The sequence below is a fragment of the Eptatretus burgeri genome, chromosome 10 (genome assembly GCF_056783735.1).
Source record: "Eptatretus burgeri isolate ZD-2024b chromosome 10, Ebu_testis_v1, whole genome shotgun sequence".
NCBI classification, from domain to species: domain Eukaryota; kingdom Metazoa; phylum Chordata; class Myxini; order Myxiniformes; family Myxinidae; genus Eptatretus; species Eptatretus burgeri.
In genome coordinates, this window is record NC_140970.1 from 50,806,186 (window position 1) to 50,825,020 (window position 18,835).

Sequence of the window (18,835 nt, forward strand, 5' to 3'; positions counted from 1 at the left end):
CTGAATCATCCTCCAGCAACCATCAATGAGCACATGGTCAATCTCCTTTGCCACACCACCAGCGTTGGAATACCAAGTCCAGCGATAGGCCTGTGGGTGCTGAAACCATGAACCAGCCACCCTAAGTCCATGACTTCTTGCAAAGTCAAGGAACTTGTTGCTATTCTGGTTCACAGTTCCAGACCCACGGGGACCAACACATGTCTCATAACCATGCCCATCAATTCCAGTCGATGCATTGAAATCCCCCAAGACTGGAAGAGTATCTCACCTGGGGAACTGGTCAACCAGAGATTCGAGCGTGGCATAGAATGCGTCCTTCACGGTGAGATCACTCGCCTCAGTTGGAGCATTTACAGAGACCAGGGAAATGACACCCAAGGAGCGACGAATCCTAATTCAAACCTCCACATAACCGAACAGTAGAATGTCCTTGTCCTGTAAGTGATACCTGTTCAAGTTTCTTCATGAGACGCCCACTATGAGGGACTTTAAGGGACATGGGTTTCTATCGACACAAAAATACGAATTGCCGAGTGGAAAACCCAAAAGCACAACCAATTATGTTTTTGCCAAAAAGAACACAAAAAGGTTCAGCAAGTCCAATGTTTCAGCCACAATGGCTTTCATCAATGATCAAGGCCATGTGCATTGATATTAAATGCCCTCCTGAAAGAGGAGAGCACCATCGGCCTGATTGCCAGAAGACCATGAGATGGCTAAAAACCTTTTTATTGTATCTACGTCAACTCTCAATCCATCAAATCCATCAGTTATGGCTTTTTGTACCCACCTATCAGTTTTTCTTTAAATATCAATAAGATTTTAAAATGTCAAAAATGCATTGACTAAATAAAGAGGCCTACCTCCTTCTCATTATTGGAGCTCAAGTTGAGCATGGCCATTGGGCTGTTGGGTGCTGAGCTGACGACATGGCTTGATGTCGAGCCAAGTGGGGAGACGGTAACTGGATGGGGAACAACAGCTGGCTGTTGGACTAGAGGTGCTCCAATTAGCGCTGGTGCAGAACTCGGGCCAATGGCAGCAGCATGAGGTGCTGGGGAATGGGTACGGCAGAGAACTTGGCTTGCTACCTTATTCCCCAGTGTTGTGGACAAGTACTGCTTCACCTGTTGTTGCTGAGCCTGCCGCACATGGTATATAGTAGGGTTCTCCAAGTGTGATTGTACCTGTGGGAAATATAGTTCCTGTTATTCCATGTTGTTGTTTTTTAAACAATATTAAAATTTACTCCAGTGAAAGAATCACAACAACATACATGTACTGTACTACTGTTTTTAATCATGACACAAATTAATATTATAAACAAAAAAATGACAACAGAATAATATTTGCTGGCAGCAGTACCAAGATATATGGACCACAATGGACAGTGGTGGCAAATACAACATGCCATGCTACAAACTTTCGAGAAAGTACAACCGAGGATGATGAATGAGAAAATACGCCAGTTAAAACATCAAAATACAAAAGTAGTTAAGTAAAAGGACACAAAAGCAATCTGCAATCCTCAGCCTGGAATAAGACTATTTGTATGACGAAAATTTTTTAAAAAGAGGCTCATGGAAGAGCGAGGAGCCAATGGGTAAAATGGCAACGTAATGACAATGCGGCAGTTGGACACAACAAACAAGGGGAAGAAGAGAGGAGGGGAGAGGAAACACAGTAAACAGTAAGTAAGAGGGTTGCATTAATAGGGGTTAAAAATATTGCAGGTAGGGATGGGAGGTGACATGAGATGGCAGAGCACCACTTGCTTGAAGACCTGGAGGGAAGAATGTAATTAAGTCTCCAGAAGGCAGTTCCACATACAAGAGAAAAGGAACAAAAGATTGGAGGTGGGTACAAAACTAACATGATTTTGAAAGTTTAAGCAGAAGGTGGTTGTTGGAAGAATGTGTACATCCTGGAGGAGCTGAGGAGGGTCAGATGCCTGAGAGAATAGTGACAAGAAGACCAGAGGAGAGGCAGTAAAAGAAAACACGCAACTGATCTGTCTGTGACATGACAGCAACAGGCCTTGTGTTTCGGCCTCATTCCCATTGAGCAAAGGGAAAATGGCCTTGTAGGCTGTGAGTAGTTCTGATTTTCCAAGAAATGACTTGGAACAATGGATGATGCATATGCCATGGATGACTTTGGAGGCCAGATTTGCACTAAGGTACTGAAAGCATTATTTGTGAATACACCAAGTCTCACAAAACTTCTGCTCCAAAGTTCATGAGAACACCTACATTAATAGGTGCTTGTTTGGTCAACATTAGAGCACTTGATGGACAACCCAAACGATACCATTGGTAATGTGCAGCAAGTCTCATCGGCATTTTGGTGTGTATGTGTCTAGTGGTATGGGTGTCCAATTAATGGGGGTTTGTAGTTTGTCTCAAAAGAGCTTCTTTAAAAATAAATAAATATTTAAATCACCCGTGAAGTGGTCAACCATCGAGAGTGATGGTAATACTTCTGTGAACAGGCTAGTCTACATTCACAAGTTTTTCAACTGTCTCTTTAAATCGTAAAATTGGCTCATCTATTGAGAAATGTTGCTGGATCACATTATTTTGATTACTTCTTTCATTTGAGCCTCCAAGAACAGAACAGCTCAAGAAGCAATCTTGTTGACGTATGAATGAGAAAATATGCCAGTTCTTTTCTTGCAAGAAATTAAGCTATGAACAGGATCAATACGTCCACACTTCATAACTAGTTTTGTCACTTATATAGCAAGGAAAATGGCTGCAACTTCAAAGGGTTGCAACCATTTTCCTTGCATCACAAGATAGATCACCTTAAAATGTTTGTTTTTTACCTCTTTGAACCATAGTGGCCATTTTACGAGCCGCTATTCAAACCTCCATATACCTGAGTGGCCATACTTTTCTCCAGGGAGCCCAGGGTGGGGGAGCCAAAAGTCCAAGGAGCTCAGGGTTCAAACAGTTAACACATTGCTCATCACTTTTCCAGGGGAATGACGTTCAAAAGCAAGTTTTTCGTCCAAAAAAACAAAATGTATTTTCCAAAGCAATTTATCTCTTACAATGAGGAAAAATGTAATATTGGATAAGGATCATAACCACAAGTTATCTATTATTTGAAATCGTTCTCTCTCTGTGGATCTGTGAGTCTTCAAAAACCACAACTTGGAAAAAAAAAATAGCTCGACATTGCACTGCAAATCACTACTCCAGCGTAACAACCTACAGCAATCATTACTGTAGCAAACGGCAATTCAAGGGTGCTGTGTTATACTGAAAAAGCAACAAGAAGAAAAGAAACCTTGAATAAGGCAGCAGATAATTTATACCATCACTTTTGTTTGGGAAAAGGAATTACAACACATAGGTAGTTATTCATCAGAAAAGTCACACAATTGTTGCTCAATACCCAATCATGGCCCCATCTCACTGACCTTAAGCACACGGATGGGTACTTGTGCACTGGGAAGTGCAGCAGGTAGCTGCACTTGGATAGCTGAGCTTGACTGGGCGTGCTGTTGAATGCTTGTATTGGCTGCAATAACCCGAGCCCGTCGCTCTTCGTCTTGCAGTTGCTGCCGCATGAGCTCTTGTTTCAGTTGCACACGCGAAGCCATTGCTGCAAGAACCAGAAAACTCAACGCCTATCGAGGAGAGAAAAGAAAAACGCAACTGACGATGCAAAGAGCGTTACAAATATAACGTATGGACTCTTATCAAAAACAATGTAATTTTTAGACTCTCCAGGGAGCCAAGATGTCAAAAACCTCTTGTAACCCCTTCTCTCTACTCTATAACAAAGCAATATTGAGTCATCCTCCTGTTCCCCACACTACCCGTTTTCTTTAATTACATGAATCTCAATTTCATTACACGTGTTTATTGCAAGAACTTTTTGGTGTCAAGTTAAATCAATGTTCGTAGCACAGAGGTGAAATCGATGTTCATGGCAGTCTTGGCCTGAATATTAGGAATCTTTCTGACACCACTTGTTATATGTACATTCGCTCCTTCGAGCACATGCACTCGCCCCCCATTTGCTTACTTATTATCCAATCAAGCCGTATGACATTTGGAGCTTCTAACAAACTCTCGCTATTCTTGGGCCCACCGTTTGATTTCTACCCACATGACCTTCAGCTCTTTCATTTCCTTCTCAACGGTGCAGCAGCAGGTCTCTCTTGGCCGTCCAACCATTCTCTTCCCGTCAGGTGCCTAGCGTATTGCTCTTTCCAGCATTTTTTTTTATTGTCCACGCGTAGCAAATGCCCGATCCATCTCCACATCCTAATTATGACGTTTTTCCTCCCTGCAAATCTTTCCACCTCATTCTTACTTTCTGACCAGAAGATTCTCATGAATTTCTTATGGCTGATGGATATGAAAGACTCCAGTTTGTGTGCTATTACTTCGGTGGTTTTCCAGGATTCACATTCACAAATGTAACACTGACCTCATGTTGTTGTCAAAAATCTTCAGCTTGGTTTTGGTGTTGTATTTTTGGATTTCCAGATTTCCCTGGTACCCCTCACTTTTTGTATACATTGGAGTACATCTGCATCTCCCCCTCCTGTTGTAGTAACCATGGACCCCAGATAGGTAAACCTGTCAACCTCTCCAATTGGGATGGATGATGACGACGACGACGACGACGACGACGACGACGACGAGTGGCATGCATGCTCATGCTTTCTGTTTTGTCTGTTTATTTTTAGCACCACTTGCAATGCACACTCCTGCAGCCTATTTACTTTCTCCTGCATGTTGTGTAAATACTGTTACACAAGGCAGATGTCATCTGCAAAGCTGAGATCCTCCAGCTGTTCATATTGGTTTCTCTACAGTTACCTGCTCCTTCCCTGCTCAGCAGCATACAGCATACAGCATACCACGCTCAGTCAACCACCAGACAAAAAAAAAGCATCAGAGACAACGTGCAACCTTGTCTTACCCCTGCAGTAACCTTAAATTTAGGAGGCAAATTATTGTTGCAAATGACACTTCATTGTATCGATTGTAGGTATTCCTTATCATCCATAAAAGGTTACCTGCAACTCCATAGAGTCTCGGCATCTTCAACATTGCCTCTCGATTCACAAAACCTTTTCAAAGCAAATGAATGATGGGTAATGGCTTGCATGCCATTGATTGCATTGTTTGTTTGTTTTTTTTTTACAAGCAGTTACAAATAAATTTTGCACAGGAGGAGGCTATTCGGGTCATCATGCCTGCGCCACACCAATACCAGATTTTTAATAAATCTGTCAATACCCCTTCCGTTCGTGAGCAGCCTTTTGGCTGCAACACTGGTACTCATTTCATCAACCTCAGAAGGATGACAGGCTGAGTCACCCCCACAGGTGTTAATTCAGCGGCCAACGGGGCTTGAACTCAGGACCCTAGGATCCCAAGCCACCACCCCAACCGCGAAGCCAACACCAGCTATTAAATTGTTATACAGTATTATTGTTCTTAATGTGAAGATCTAATCCCCACATCCTCTGTTTCTTCTGAACACAGCTTGTTCTTTCCTGAAAGTAAAGTCAACAGCCTTTTGCATTCTGTTCAGCATTATCTTGCAAAGCATTTTGCAGGCGATGCAAAGTATGATCATTCCTCGCCAGTTCCCAGATTAGGTTATGTTTCCTTCCTTTCGTAGTGTTGTTATTAAAGCACATTCCAACGACTCAAGCACATCTCCCTGCTTCCATGTCTCATTTATTAGACTGGGTAGGGGACTTGTTGATGCTTCCACACCACATTTGTACAGCTCTGCATTTAAGTTATCCACCCATAGTGCTTTACGGTTCCTCAAACTTTTGATAGCATCTTGTACTTCAGACTACTTCATTTGTCCGGTCTGTTCTTCTATCACAAACTGTCATCCATTACATCCCTCCATTCAAAACTTCCTTGAAGTGTTCTGCCCATATTTCCATCTGCTCCCTCTCTCTCAAGTAAGTATATTCCCTTGTTTGTGCATTACTGGCTTTTCTCCCCTCCCTTTAAGTCTGAAGTCAGCTGCCAGTTATTTTGGAAACGGTTGTCATGTCTCCTTCCTCAACTGCTGTCTCTGCTTCTTCAGCAAGTGTTCCCAATGCAATTTATTTTATCCTTCCACACAGATATTTTTCACAGCTTTGTCTTTATTGGTGCATTTATTTTACAGTCCTTCCCTTCACCTGTATTTTACACCCTTCCAACTCCAGCTTCAACTTCTTCCTATCCGAAATTAGATTCCACATTTGGGTGGAAATCCATGGTTTATTATACCCCGTTGGACTTGGTCTGAAACGGGGGGGGGGGGGTATGGATTTGGTCTTGAATATCGTGTCTGTGAGTGCATCTGCAACCATATCTTGGACACGTACGGACTGATTTTATTCTCACTTGGCAAAAGACAACACATGATGGTATACATATGCACATAATTTTTATTTCGACATCAGATCCAATATGGCCAACTGGCAGCCATTTTAGTTGCAAATAAAACGTGGTGTAGAACATGTCCTCAACCATTTCTCGGACATGCATTTACCGATGTTGTTCAAACTTGGCACCCAGATAAAGAATGATGGCTTTTAAGGCGCTGTCACACCTTGACGTTTTAGCCAGCAATGGCAACGTATAAAAATGGATATAAAACGTTGGCGTACGCTGAAGTTTTGAGGTTTTTTTTAAAGTTTTGGTCATATTCATAACGTGTTGGTCGTATGCATAACATATTAGTAATGGGCACAGAACGTTTTGTTGTCTTATAGATAACTTATACCAACGAATGCTTAGCCTGTTGTCGGCGTTCACTACCTATGCCCAACGATAGTTTAACTTCGGCATAGCGCGCTGCACATATCGCCGACGAACTCGTGGCATTCTCTGTTAAAAACCTGCCGCTCGCCGATTTAAATCATAACCGCCTGAAAATTGGAAGTGTCAACATCGCAGTCACACCTTGACGATTTAGCCAGCGTATGCCGACCTATGAAAAATGTGTCGAAATCGCTGGCACACGTCAAATACGGTATGGGTAAGTTGTGTATACGTTAGGAGCATGCTGAAAAACAATGAAGTACGCTGTCATATTCCGTGGTACGTCGAGTACGTCGTGAAATTTCAAGCATGCTGAAAATTTTACGACGTACTCAACGTATGGCTCACAAGTTCCGCATACGCTGGCATAACTTCTCGGCACGCTCCGCGATCGTTGACACACGTCGGACACACGTTACTTGTAAGTTACTCATAAGTCGAAACAAGTCGAGGTAATGTTTAGCATACCCGAAACTTAATTTTTAACCTATGAGTAACGTGCTTTGAACCTATGAGTAGTGTGCTTTGAACCTATGTGTCGCGTACTTTGAACCTATGTGTAACGTATCTCAAACGCACATTGTCGTATGTCGACGAATTTGATTGACGTCTTCCGGACGACCACAGAACTTACTGAACATGTTTCTAACTTGCATCTACCGTATAATGGCGATTTGGCAGCGTTTAAGGGAATTGGTATATACAAATGGGCTTCACAAGAGGAACCCGTCAGTGTTCCAGACTCCATGTTGAGTAGATGTCAATGTCAGTAGTAGTAGTAGTATTAGGTGAGCGTGTCAGTAGTAGTAGTAGTAAGTCCATGTCAGTAGTAGTAGGTGAGCGTGATGGGGAGGGTGTGGGTGATGATGGATCCTTGTTGCGTCCACGAATAGGAGAATACTTTGCACCATTGTTCGATGTTCTTTTCGGCTAATTTTTTTTTCTCATTCCCACGATGAACTATTTTTTTTGTTTCAGTTTTTAAAGTATTCAAAACGACTTGGACAAATGCATAATGTACTAGTAATGAACACAGAACGCTTCGATAACTTGTAGATAAGTTATACCAACGATTGATGAGTGCGTTTTAGACATCCACAACCTATACCCAACGATAGTCTAACGTTTGCATAGCGTGGCAGCGTATCGTCGACGATTACGTGAGGTTTTCGATTCATAGGCTGCAACTTCACTTTTAATAAATGCCTGTCACTCGCCTATTGTTTTTGGATGCTGGTGCTCAGCAATTGAAATAGTTTTCATTGAACGAGTTAAATCGCTTCCACAGCACTGCAGTCACGGCACCAACAGCAGCAGGCTCAGTGCCAGCCTCATGCCGATCCCTGTAGAAGGTGTACGGCTTGGTTATCCTTGGACCCACTCTGGCTTGCAGCTCGTCGAACATCGCTGGGGGCATTTGCAGGAAGTTGATGAAGGATGCATGGTGTTCGTTCTGGAGTTCCACCATGAGCTGGTCATATATGCCGTAATGGCGTCGCCTCCCGATCCATGGTCTGACCCAGTTCCTTCTCCTCCGTTCACGTCTTCTTCTCCTGGCTCTATTGGCACGCAACTGGTGCAGTGTCAACTCGATGAGGTCATGTTGATGTTCGAGGACAGGTCGGTATTGTCGTCTCAGCCTTGCCGTATCCTCCATCTCTCGGAATGACATGGACATGTACTCACCACGAAGTCTAACCAGAGTTGGTGTCAAAGCCATCCAATGCTCGCCTGTTTATACATTTATCGTTTTTAAAAGACGAGTCTAATAATTAATATTTTTTTATAAAGCATTGCAGTGAAGTATAATTATAAAGCAATATATGTATTTGTATGTTGTAATCGGTAACAAGAGCGCAAGTGAGCACAATATACGCCCTAACAAGAAGGTATATACAGAATTGTGCTACTACATGGAAAACAGCATCCTGGTTGCCATGGCAACCACTTTAGATGATGAACGTATGTCAAGACACACCATCTCCACAGTCTGTACCTATGTACCAAATATGAAATATGAAAGTTGAAAACTTTGGGAGTTTGAGTGCGGACAGGAACGGACGGACGGACGGACGGACGGACGGACGGACGGACGGACGGACAGACAGACAGACAGACAGACGGACAGACGGACAGACGGACAGACGGACAGACGGACAGACGGACGGACGGACGGACGGTATCACATAATACGCCCCGATATATATATATATATATATATATATATATATATATATATATATATATATATATATATATATATATATATATATATATATATATATCTCGGGCGTATAAAAAAAAATAGTGTGGTAGATAAAAACATTAGAAAGGAAACTAGAGGGGGAGCACTCGGGAGAGTGCAAAACCTCCGCCGCCAATACTGCTGGGTCACTCAAGTGAACCTTATAAATTATTCATTAAATATGTCAACAGTGCTGACAGTTATAGTTCTTTTCTCCAACATTTTTGTGGGGGGGGGGGGTTGGAAATCACTTAAAACATGTAGAAATGCAAAAAAAAGAAATCAAAATTTTGTTGAAAAAAAAGTTGCAAAAAAAAATTTTCTCCAACAATTTTTTTTGGGGGCGGGGGGTTGGAAATCACTAAAAACATGAAGAAATGCAAAAAAAAGAAATCAAAATTTTGTTGAAAAAAAAAGTTGCAAAAAAATTTTTTCTCCAACAACTTTTTTTTTGGGGGGGGGTTGGAAATCACTTAAAACATGTTGAAATGCAAAAAAAAATAATTTTCTCTAACAATTTTTTTGGGGGAGGGGGGACCAAGTCCAAAATCTAATGGCATGATTCTTGGACCATACCTAACCCCCCACCAAGTTTCGTCGAAATCCGTGAGGAGTTTTTCCGTAATACAAAAAATTTAACATTTTCACGCTCACGCTGACGCTCACGCCAGGGGTATCGCTATTGCTCTCTGTTCTTCGAACAGGCGAGCTAAAAAAAAAAAAGATGGGTTCCTCCTGCGAAGCCCCTTTTTAGGTCATCTCTTCGAGCATGACTTAATTTCATGGGTGTCGATGTCCTTCGATCCGTCCGTTCACAATGAAGTTGAAGCGGGAGATCTGGTCATTAGTAATCATGATAGAGGTCGATGAGACGTACAGGATGGTATGACTTTCAAAGTCACTGAAGGTCAAGGTCAAGGTCACGAGGCCTTTGAAGTTGCGAAAATGACGATTTTCAAATTCAATCTCCTCCGCCATTTCTCAAGCGATCTTGAATTTGATTGCAGCAAATGAATCTATGGGATAATATCTAAATTTTGATCAGGCCAGATTTTCGATATTCGCTTTCGTTTTCGTGTCACGTGACTTCAAAGTTGGCAAAAAATGGAAAAATGACGATTTTCAAAATCTATCTCCTACATTTCTCAAGCAATCTTGAATTTGATTGTGGCATATGAATCTATGGGACAATATCTTAATTTGGTCGGGCCGGATTTTCGAATTTCGCTTTCGTTTTCACGTCACGTGACTTCAAAGTTTGCAAAAACTGCCCTACCTTCAGGAGGCTATATATTCTCGACTGGGCATGGTAAAAGTTAGTGAATGGTGTCATTGCATAGCAGCTGACCTTGTATATTATATTTATACATTTTCCGCCGAAAGTGCAAAAGTTTCAAAACCCGAAATGTAAACGTCGGCATTTATTTTCAAAATATAATTTAGTGCACGCGCGCCAAAATGCCGAGTCATCTTTAACCAAACTGCGCAGTTCGAGCTGCGCAGTGGGGCTGCGCAGTGGAGCTGCGCAGTAGTCATCGGTCATAACTGAACATTGAGAACTTGTGGTATTATTTCTCACAGAGATGACCGTCACTCCCGCACAGGGGTAATTTTTATATACCAATTCCCCTAATCGCTGCCAATATGCCATTATACGGTATCTGTAAGTTAGAAACGCGTTCAGTAAGTTCTGTGGTCATCCTGAAGACGTCAAATACGTCGACATACGTATTTGTGTGTCGGACATGCTTTACAAATAATTCCCAAGCACGTTACTCATAGGTTATAAATAAGTCACGGGTACCCAAAACATTACTTTGACGTGCTTCGACGTATGAGGAACTTTCAAGTAACGTGTTGCGAAGTGTGAACAACGTTCGGGTAGCGTGCTTACGAAACGTTACTCATCGGTTAGAAATAAGTTTCGGGTACGCTAAACATTACCTCGATGTGTTTCGACTTATGAGTAACTTACAAGTAACGTGTGTCGACGTGTGTCAACGATCGCATAACATGCCTGCAAATTATGGCCAGCGTAGCGGAACGCGCGAGTCATACGCCGGCATACGTCGTAAAATTTCAAGCATGCAAAAATTTGAGGACTACCCAAAAGTACAACGTTTAAAGCCAGCGTACTACGACGTATGGCAGTGTTTTTCAGCATGCTCTTAACGTATACAAAACGTACCCATAACGTATTCGACGTGTGCCAGCGTTTTAGACAAATTTTTCATAAATCGGCATACGCTGGCTAAATCGTCAAGGTGTGACAGCACCTTTACATATGCAAGCCATTTTTTTTTTTTTGACATCAGATCCAACATGGCCGACTGGAGGCCATTTTGTTACTTAAATGTGTCCCCAAACATTTCTCAGACATGCATGGTCCGATTTTGTTCAAACTTGGCACAAACACAGTACATGATGGCATCCACATGCCCCTCACTTTAATTTTCCAACCTGATAAAAGATGGCAGACTGGTAGATTGGCAGCCATTTTAGTTGTACATAAATATGGGCGAGCCCTTTAACTCCGTACAGCAAAATTACTAAAACAACGGTTGCTATGACATATTTTATGTCTTTTTTAGTTGTTTTTCGTACATCGAGTTCCAATGAATTTCCCATCAGCTTATTTGTACACATCAATTAAATAGCATGCTTCATCTATCACTTAAAAGTCAATGTGAATTGCCTTCCTTCAGTGCTGGAAAACTATTTTCAACCTCTGTGTTATATTTCTCTCTTACTTCCCTGTCTCTTGAGTTTATCAACATCATATCTCCTCCCCATTCGGGCAGGTGCCCCAGTTTTTTAGTTTGAGTTCCAGATGTGCAGCCAGTAACTGATGGTCACCAAAGATGTCCACTCCTCTTTCAACTCTTACATCTGTCAATGATCTTCATAATCTTATCAGAAAGTGATCATTACTTCCACCACTGAAGGTGGATGGAGGTTATGTTTTCACCTCTGTCTGTTTGTTACTTGCAAAATCTAAGATTCAAGTACTGTATATTGGTTGGTCTTGTGTGTTATGTCTGTCTGTCTGTTACTTTCAAAATCGAAGATTTTTCAAGTATATTGGGTCAGTCAATTTTGTGATTCTGTTTGTCCGTTTGTTGCCGACAGGTCACAATTTTAGGTCAGGTCGTGGTTGACCTGCTACTGGTAACATGTAACCCAGTACTACCTGCCGCATGGTCGAGTGGTCGGCGACTAAACTGGCTTCCACACTAGACCCATATAGTGAGGAGGGTGAGTGGACACCCGGCAATATTAAAAACCAGAGTGAGTGTCAAAGCCACCCAATGCTCGTCTGTTTATACATTTATCGTTTTTAAAAGACTAGTCTAATAATATTTTTCATAAAGCATTGCAGTGAAGTCTGATCCAAATAATTTAAAAGCAAGATATATATTTGTATATTGTGATGAGTAAACTAGTACACATATTAAATGAATGGCAAGCGTCTCGTATAAACAGGCGAACATTGGGTGGCTTTGACACCATCTTAGGTTGAAATTAAAAATTATTTTTTAATTTCAACTTCACCACACCAATAGTATACCCCAAAGGAACCTCCACACACAATATCAGCATCCTAGTACACATATTAAATGAATGGCAAGCTTCTAAATAACTTGCACCAAAAACGTTAACGTTGATGTGCTACAAAAAAGTTAAGTTCAAAACAGGTCAAAAATTTAAAACATTTGAAATTATTTTTTAATTTCAACTTCACAACATCAATAATTAATTAATAATTATACCTCAAAGGAACCTCCATGCCAAATATCAGCATCCTAGTACACATATTAAATGAATGGCAAGCTTCTAAATAACTTGCACCAAAAACTTTAACATTTTCACGCTCACGCCCACGCTCACGCCGGGGGTATCGCTATAGATCTCTGTTCTTCGAACAGGCGAGCTAATAACCAAGGAGTTTCCAACAATATGCCATATATGTATAGTAAAATTACGAATATTAAATCAAACAAAAACTACTCAAAAATACATTAGCCTATTTATTACTGTTTCTCGCGGAACCCCTAGCGACCTCTTGCGGAACCCTAGGGTTCCGGGGAACCCCGGTTGAGAAACTGCTCCAGACTGTCACAACTGCTAACACCTTTCCAAGATCATTCTATTCATTAATGACATCATGACATGTGCATTACCTGGGCTGCCTTGCTTCAGTCATGACCTCACTATTTTTGTTTTTCAAAATATTTTTGACTTTCAAAAAAAGCTCACCAAGTGGCTTAAGCACTCAAGTAAGCAGTCCAACTAAACTGTTGATAAGAAACGGCTTGCTTGGCGAACGATAAGCTGACTGGTAAATGAACACACCTCAGCACATGTGCGAGACAGAGGGCCTTTTTTCTGGTTCTGCCACTTGTGTAACAAAAAAAAAAAAAGTTAATTTCTGGTAATTTTCCCCTTTTGTTGAGCTTTTTTCGCTTTTCAGCACCGCTGAGGTCATTTTGTTTGATCCTTGGGACAGGTGCTCCAATTTTAAAAACTACAATGTTCCGCGGTGTGCATGGGTTAGTCCATTTACTAATGAGAGGTGTTTTGTGATCATACAAGATATTGCAGTGTGGATTTGTAAAACAATATCGATGGAATTATACAAATTTTATTTTGATTTTTGTTGCATTTGTAAACATTCAATATAGTTATTATTCCACTTGCTTTCAATTCTAACCTAATCTCACCCCATAATCTTGTCATAGTTCTGTCTTGTTAAACATCAGAGAAAACACGTTTTTAATCGATCTATTACATCACAGTGGTTTCTTTCCTTGTGATGGAGCTTTCCCTTTGCACTGTGTTTATCACCACTCACAAGTTGATGTTTTGTCGGGGAAAGCGAGACCCCACCCACGGGGGAACCGTCTCGAAAGATTGTGAATCACGATCGGTTGTGTGGGGCCCCTTGCAATTGTATGGGTTGCATGGCCCTGATGCTGCCTCTCTCCGGGGCCCTGTGTGCCTGTGCGTTAATCCGCCACTGTGGTTGAGAGGTTGCTGCAGACTTGTGAAATTGCGAAGCTATTCCCACACCACTTACCAAAGTTCCAAAAATAAAAATAAAAAAGTACCTGCAGGGAGCCCAAATGAACCAGAACGTTTGTGCGACAAAAAGGAAAATCTCTGCCTCACCTGCAGTGAGACAACTGCGGGGAAGGAGTTGAATCATTCTGTTCTGTTGGTAGGTGGAACATAATGTGTGCCCCTCTCCCCCACACTGCTGGCCCCACCCAGTTTTACAAAGAAGAACATGAGATGAAATACCAAAGCCCAACTATCTCTGCAGGCACAACCTCCTGTCTCCTTTGCAGGGAACACTTTCCATCAACTCCTTACCTTAAAAATACAACACAAGATAAGAAGTTCAAAAATTACACAATAATATACAAAACGTATACAGTAGCCTTCATATACTACTACCCCCTCCCCCATAAATATAACACTTTATTATTTATTTCTATTTTTAACTTTGTCCCTAAATATGTATTGTACTCACATACAAAGCATGACTATCCACACACAATTTACTTCATCCAAACTTAAGATCCTGCATATTCCACTCCAACAAAACTACAAAACAAAAACTACAAAACTAGAATATCTTGGTTGGATAAGTGTCCACCCCCCTTTATAATAGCAATTGTAAATTAGCTCAGGTGTAACCAACCACCTTAAAATCACACACCAAGTTAATTCGCCTCCATCTGTGTTAAATTGTAGTGATTCTGATAATTTCAGAATAAAATCAGCTGTTTCTGTGGGTTTCCTCTGCTGAGTAGTGCATTTTCACAGCAAAGACTCAACCATGAGCACCAAGGAGCTTTCAAAAGACCTCCGTGATAAAGTTGTGGAAAGGCACGGATCAGGGGATGGGAATAAAAATATTTCAAAGGCTTTGAGTATCCCTTGTAGCACAGTCAAGACAATCATTAAGAAGTGGAAGGCATATGGGACCAACAAGACCCTGCCTAGATGAGGCTGTCCCTCCAAACTGGATGACCAAGCAAGGAGGAAACTGATCAGAGAGGCCACCAAGAGGCCAATGGCAACTTTGAAAGAGCTACAGGCCTTGATGGCAAAGATTGGGCCAAAAAAAAAAAAAAAAAAATGTTGCATTGGCGTAACACGCCCGACCCTAAAAATTCCGCCGACCCTACGTTTTTTTTTTGTTTTTTGCTATCGAAAAATTTTGCCGACCCTATTTTATTGCTATTTTTGTTGTTTTGCTATCGTTTTCAAGTATATTGTTGATTGCGCTCGCGATCGCAAAAACCCGGAAGTGTTTCGGACAGAACCCGCCGACAAAAAGGGTGGTACTCGAGCCGGGGGAGATTTTGGGAGGGATTTATTAGGAAAAAAAAAAAAAAAAAAAAAAAAGATCCCGACCGACCTACCCTATTTTTCAGTGACCCGTTACGCCAATGCAACATTTTGTTTTTTTGGCCTTGGTCACTGTGCAGGTCAGGTCAGGTATGGGAGCATGTGCCAGAACAGCACGTCGCTGCGTCCACTTTCCGCCGGTACTCCAGGGGCCTCCGTCTGGCCATCCCCCAGGCAGATGCCAGGCCCATCCCCATATCCTTGAGATGATGGTCAACCTGTTGCAACCATGAGGTACGTGGTCGACCCACTGGCCTCCTCCACTCATGAGACTCCCTCGCTGAGAGAATCTGGTGAGCAGGATCAGAGTCAGGAAAACGAGCCACATGTCCATACAGCCGCAACTGACGCTCACGGACTATGCAGGTAACAAATCTCATCCGAGTCTCTCTCAGCAACCGCTCGTTGGACACAAAATCCGACCAGCGATAGCCAAGGATTCTCCGAAGAGACCTGGTACCAAAGGAATTAAGTCTCCGTCTCAGATCCTTGGTCAGAGTCCAAGTCTCGCACCCATAGAGCAAGACTGGAAGTACCAAGGACCTGAAGACTCGGACTTTCGTCCTCCCGCACAGGTACCGGCAGCGCCACACCCCATGATCCAGTGAATCCATGACTACCCAGGCCCGACCCAGACGTCTATTGACCTCTGACTCGCAGCCAGCAGAGACATGAATATCACTGCCAAGGTAAGTGAATCTCTCCACGATCTCAACATCCTCACCACAAACAGACACAGACAGGACAGCAGCATCCAAGATGTCACCGAAAGCCTGGATCTTAGTTTTGACCCAAGAAACCCGTAATCCCAACGGCTCCGACTCCTCATTCAGCACCTCGAGGGCCCCCAAGAGGATGTCTAAAGTCTCCGCATAGATGACTGCATCATCTGCAAAGTCAAGGTCCGAGATCTTGAAATTCCCAAATGACGCACCGCAACTTGATCTCTCCGACATCCTAACTAGAATCCAATCCATACAAGTGCTGAAAAGTGTGGGGGCAAGTACACATCCCTGACGAACTCCAGTAACAACTGGAAATAAGTCAGAGATGGTACTACCACACTTCACAGCACTCTCAGTACCAGAGTAGAGTTCAGACATCAGATCGATCAGTTTTGGTGGCACCCCACGAAGACCAAGAATCCTCCAGAGGACATCCGGATTCACTGAATCGAATGCTTTACAGAGATCAACATAGGCTGCAAGCAGCCCCTGCCGAAACTCTCGTCTGCGTTCGGTGAGGACACGAAGTGCAAGGATACGGTCAATCGTTGACCTCTTTGGTGTAAAGCCTGACTGCTCTGGACGCTGGTGCTCAAGCAGATGGTGGCGAACCCTATCGAGAATTATCCGAGCAAAGACCTTGCCCGGCACTGAGAGCAGCGTCACCCCTCGGTAGTTGTTGCAGTCTTGGCGATCACCCTTCCCTTTCCAGAGAGGGACAACAAGGCCCCTCTTCCAGTCAGTTGGGATGATGCCTGTGTTCCAGGCAGAGCACAAAACTGCATGCAACGACACGAGTGCAGCATTTCCACCAGCCTTGAGAAGTTCAGCATGGATGCCACAAATCCCTGGAGCTTTGCCCCGTTTCAACTGGTTCACCGCAGCCCGTGTTTCCACAAGCGTAGGTGGACCACAATTGATTTGAGGGTCAGCAACAGGGATTGTAACACCCTTGACGTCCAACTCGACAGTTGGGGGATCAGCCTGGTACAACCGCTCAAAGTAACCGGCCCAGCGGGCCTTCACTTCAGACTCCTCTGTCAAGAGCCTACCACTCTCTGCTCGAACTGTAGTGCTCCGAGGGATGGGCTTGGATGAACGTAATGCGCGAATTCCCCTGTAAGCGGGACCAGAATCACCTGTCCACAGGTGATGCTCTACCCCCTCACAGATTCCTCGCACATAGGCCTCCTTGTCCACCCTCAGTGCACATACAGTTTTACGCCTCAGCTCCCTGAACAGCTCAGCTCTGCCATTCAGCCTGGCCCTGCGACTCTGGTCAATGGTATCCAGTGTCCCTTGAGAGACAAAATTCTTCTTTGCCCTGCGGTGAGCTCCAAGGCATCCACCGGCAACATCAAGGACGGTGGTCTTGAAGGCGCTCCACAACTCTTCAGGACCCCCCAAAGCACCCAGACCCCCCAAGTGTCCACTCAGCCTGTTCGCAAACTCCTCAGCTACTCTCTCATCCCTGAGCTTGGCAACATCCAGCCTCGGCTGGGATGGTACCATTCTCCAGGATTTAAGGTGCAGTTTTATAGTTGCTACAACAAGCCTGTGGTCAGTATTGAGGAACTGAGCACTCCGGTAGACCCTGCAGTTCTGGATCATCCTCCAACGACCGTCAATGAGGACATGGTCAATCTCCTTTGCCACACCACAAGCGTTGGAATACCAAGTCCAGCGATGAGCTTGTGGGCGCTGAAACCATGAACCAGCCACCCTAAGTCCATGACTTCTTGCAAAGTCAAGGAACTTAGTGCTATTCTGGTTCATAGTTCCTGACCCATGGGGACCAACACACACCTCATAACCGTCCCTATCAGTTCCAGTCGATGCATTGAAATCCCCCAAGACTAGAAGTGTATCTCGTCTGGGGCACTGATCAACCACAGACTCGAGTGTGGCATAGAATGCATCCTTCACGGTGAGATCACTCGCCTCAGTCGGAGCATAAACAGAGACCAGGGAAATGACACCTAAGGAGTGACGAATCCTTAATCTCATAATACACTCGTTGACCGGTGTTACCTCAATTATCATTGGGGTCAGCTTATTGGACACGGCTACAGCAACTCCTTGGGTATGGTAACCATCAGAGCGACCAGACCAATAGTAGGTGTAACCACCCACCATTATCTCGCCGCAATCCGGTCTCCGAACCTCAGAGAGAGCTGCAATCCCGATGTCCAAACGCTTGAGCTCAGATGATAACAGAGACAGGTGATCATCCTCTCTTAGGGATAGGACATTCCAGGCACCCACCCGAAGGGACCGCCTCAGGTTAGCCCAAGGAGACCGCCGTCTGGTGGACGACACCTCAGCACCACTCCGACACACTCTCCCGCAATCTGACCCAGGGATGTTACCCCGTGGTTTCCCTCCTATCAAAGATTGGGGGTCCCGAAGGCTTTGCCCCAATCCCGTCATCCGGTGAGCTGCCCTGCGAAGGGAAGCTGCACAGGAGGTACTCCCACGGAGTGGGTTTTCAGATTTTTTTGCGTTTTGCGGAATGAAGGGTTTTACGGTGGCCGGAGTGCAAATCCTGCCACCAACCTCCTAATAAGAAGTGACCCAACTGCAGGAGGACGTCCGCAGACACAGTTGGGCACTAGATATGGATGGCCGTTGGCTCACAAGGA

The 18,835-nt window shown here is 43.6% G+C and overlaps 1 protein-coding gene across 4 annotated transcripts in view; it reads right to left on the reverse strand.

Moving 5' to 3' along the window:
- Positions 1-18,835, reverse strand: part of LOC147018536 (microphthalmia-associated transcription factor-like) — a 176,847-nt gene that overhangs the window by 60,676 nt on the left and 97,336 nt on the right. For 2 of the 4 annotated variants that reach the window (XM_085898275.1, XM_085898271.1), the window contains 2 exons: positions 3,431-3,615; positions 867-1,190 (listed from right to left, as the gene is read on the reverse strand). In XM_085898275.1, coding sequence (XP_085754401.1) covers positions 867-1,190; positions 3,431-3,613 — 507 coding nt within the window. In that variant the 5' untranslated portion in view covers positions 3,614-3,615. Of the gene's footprint in view, positions 1-866; positions 1,191-3,430; positions 3,641-18,835 lie in introns of all 4 variants that reach the window. The other 2 variants (XM_085898274.1, XM_085898273.1) reach the window with 1 other exon arrangement.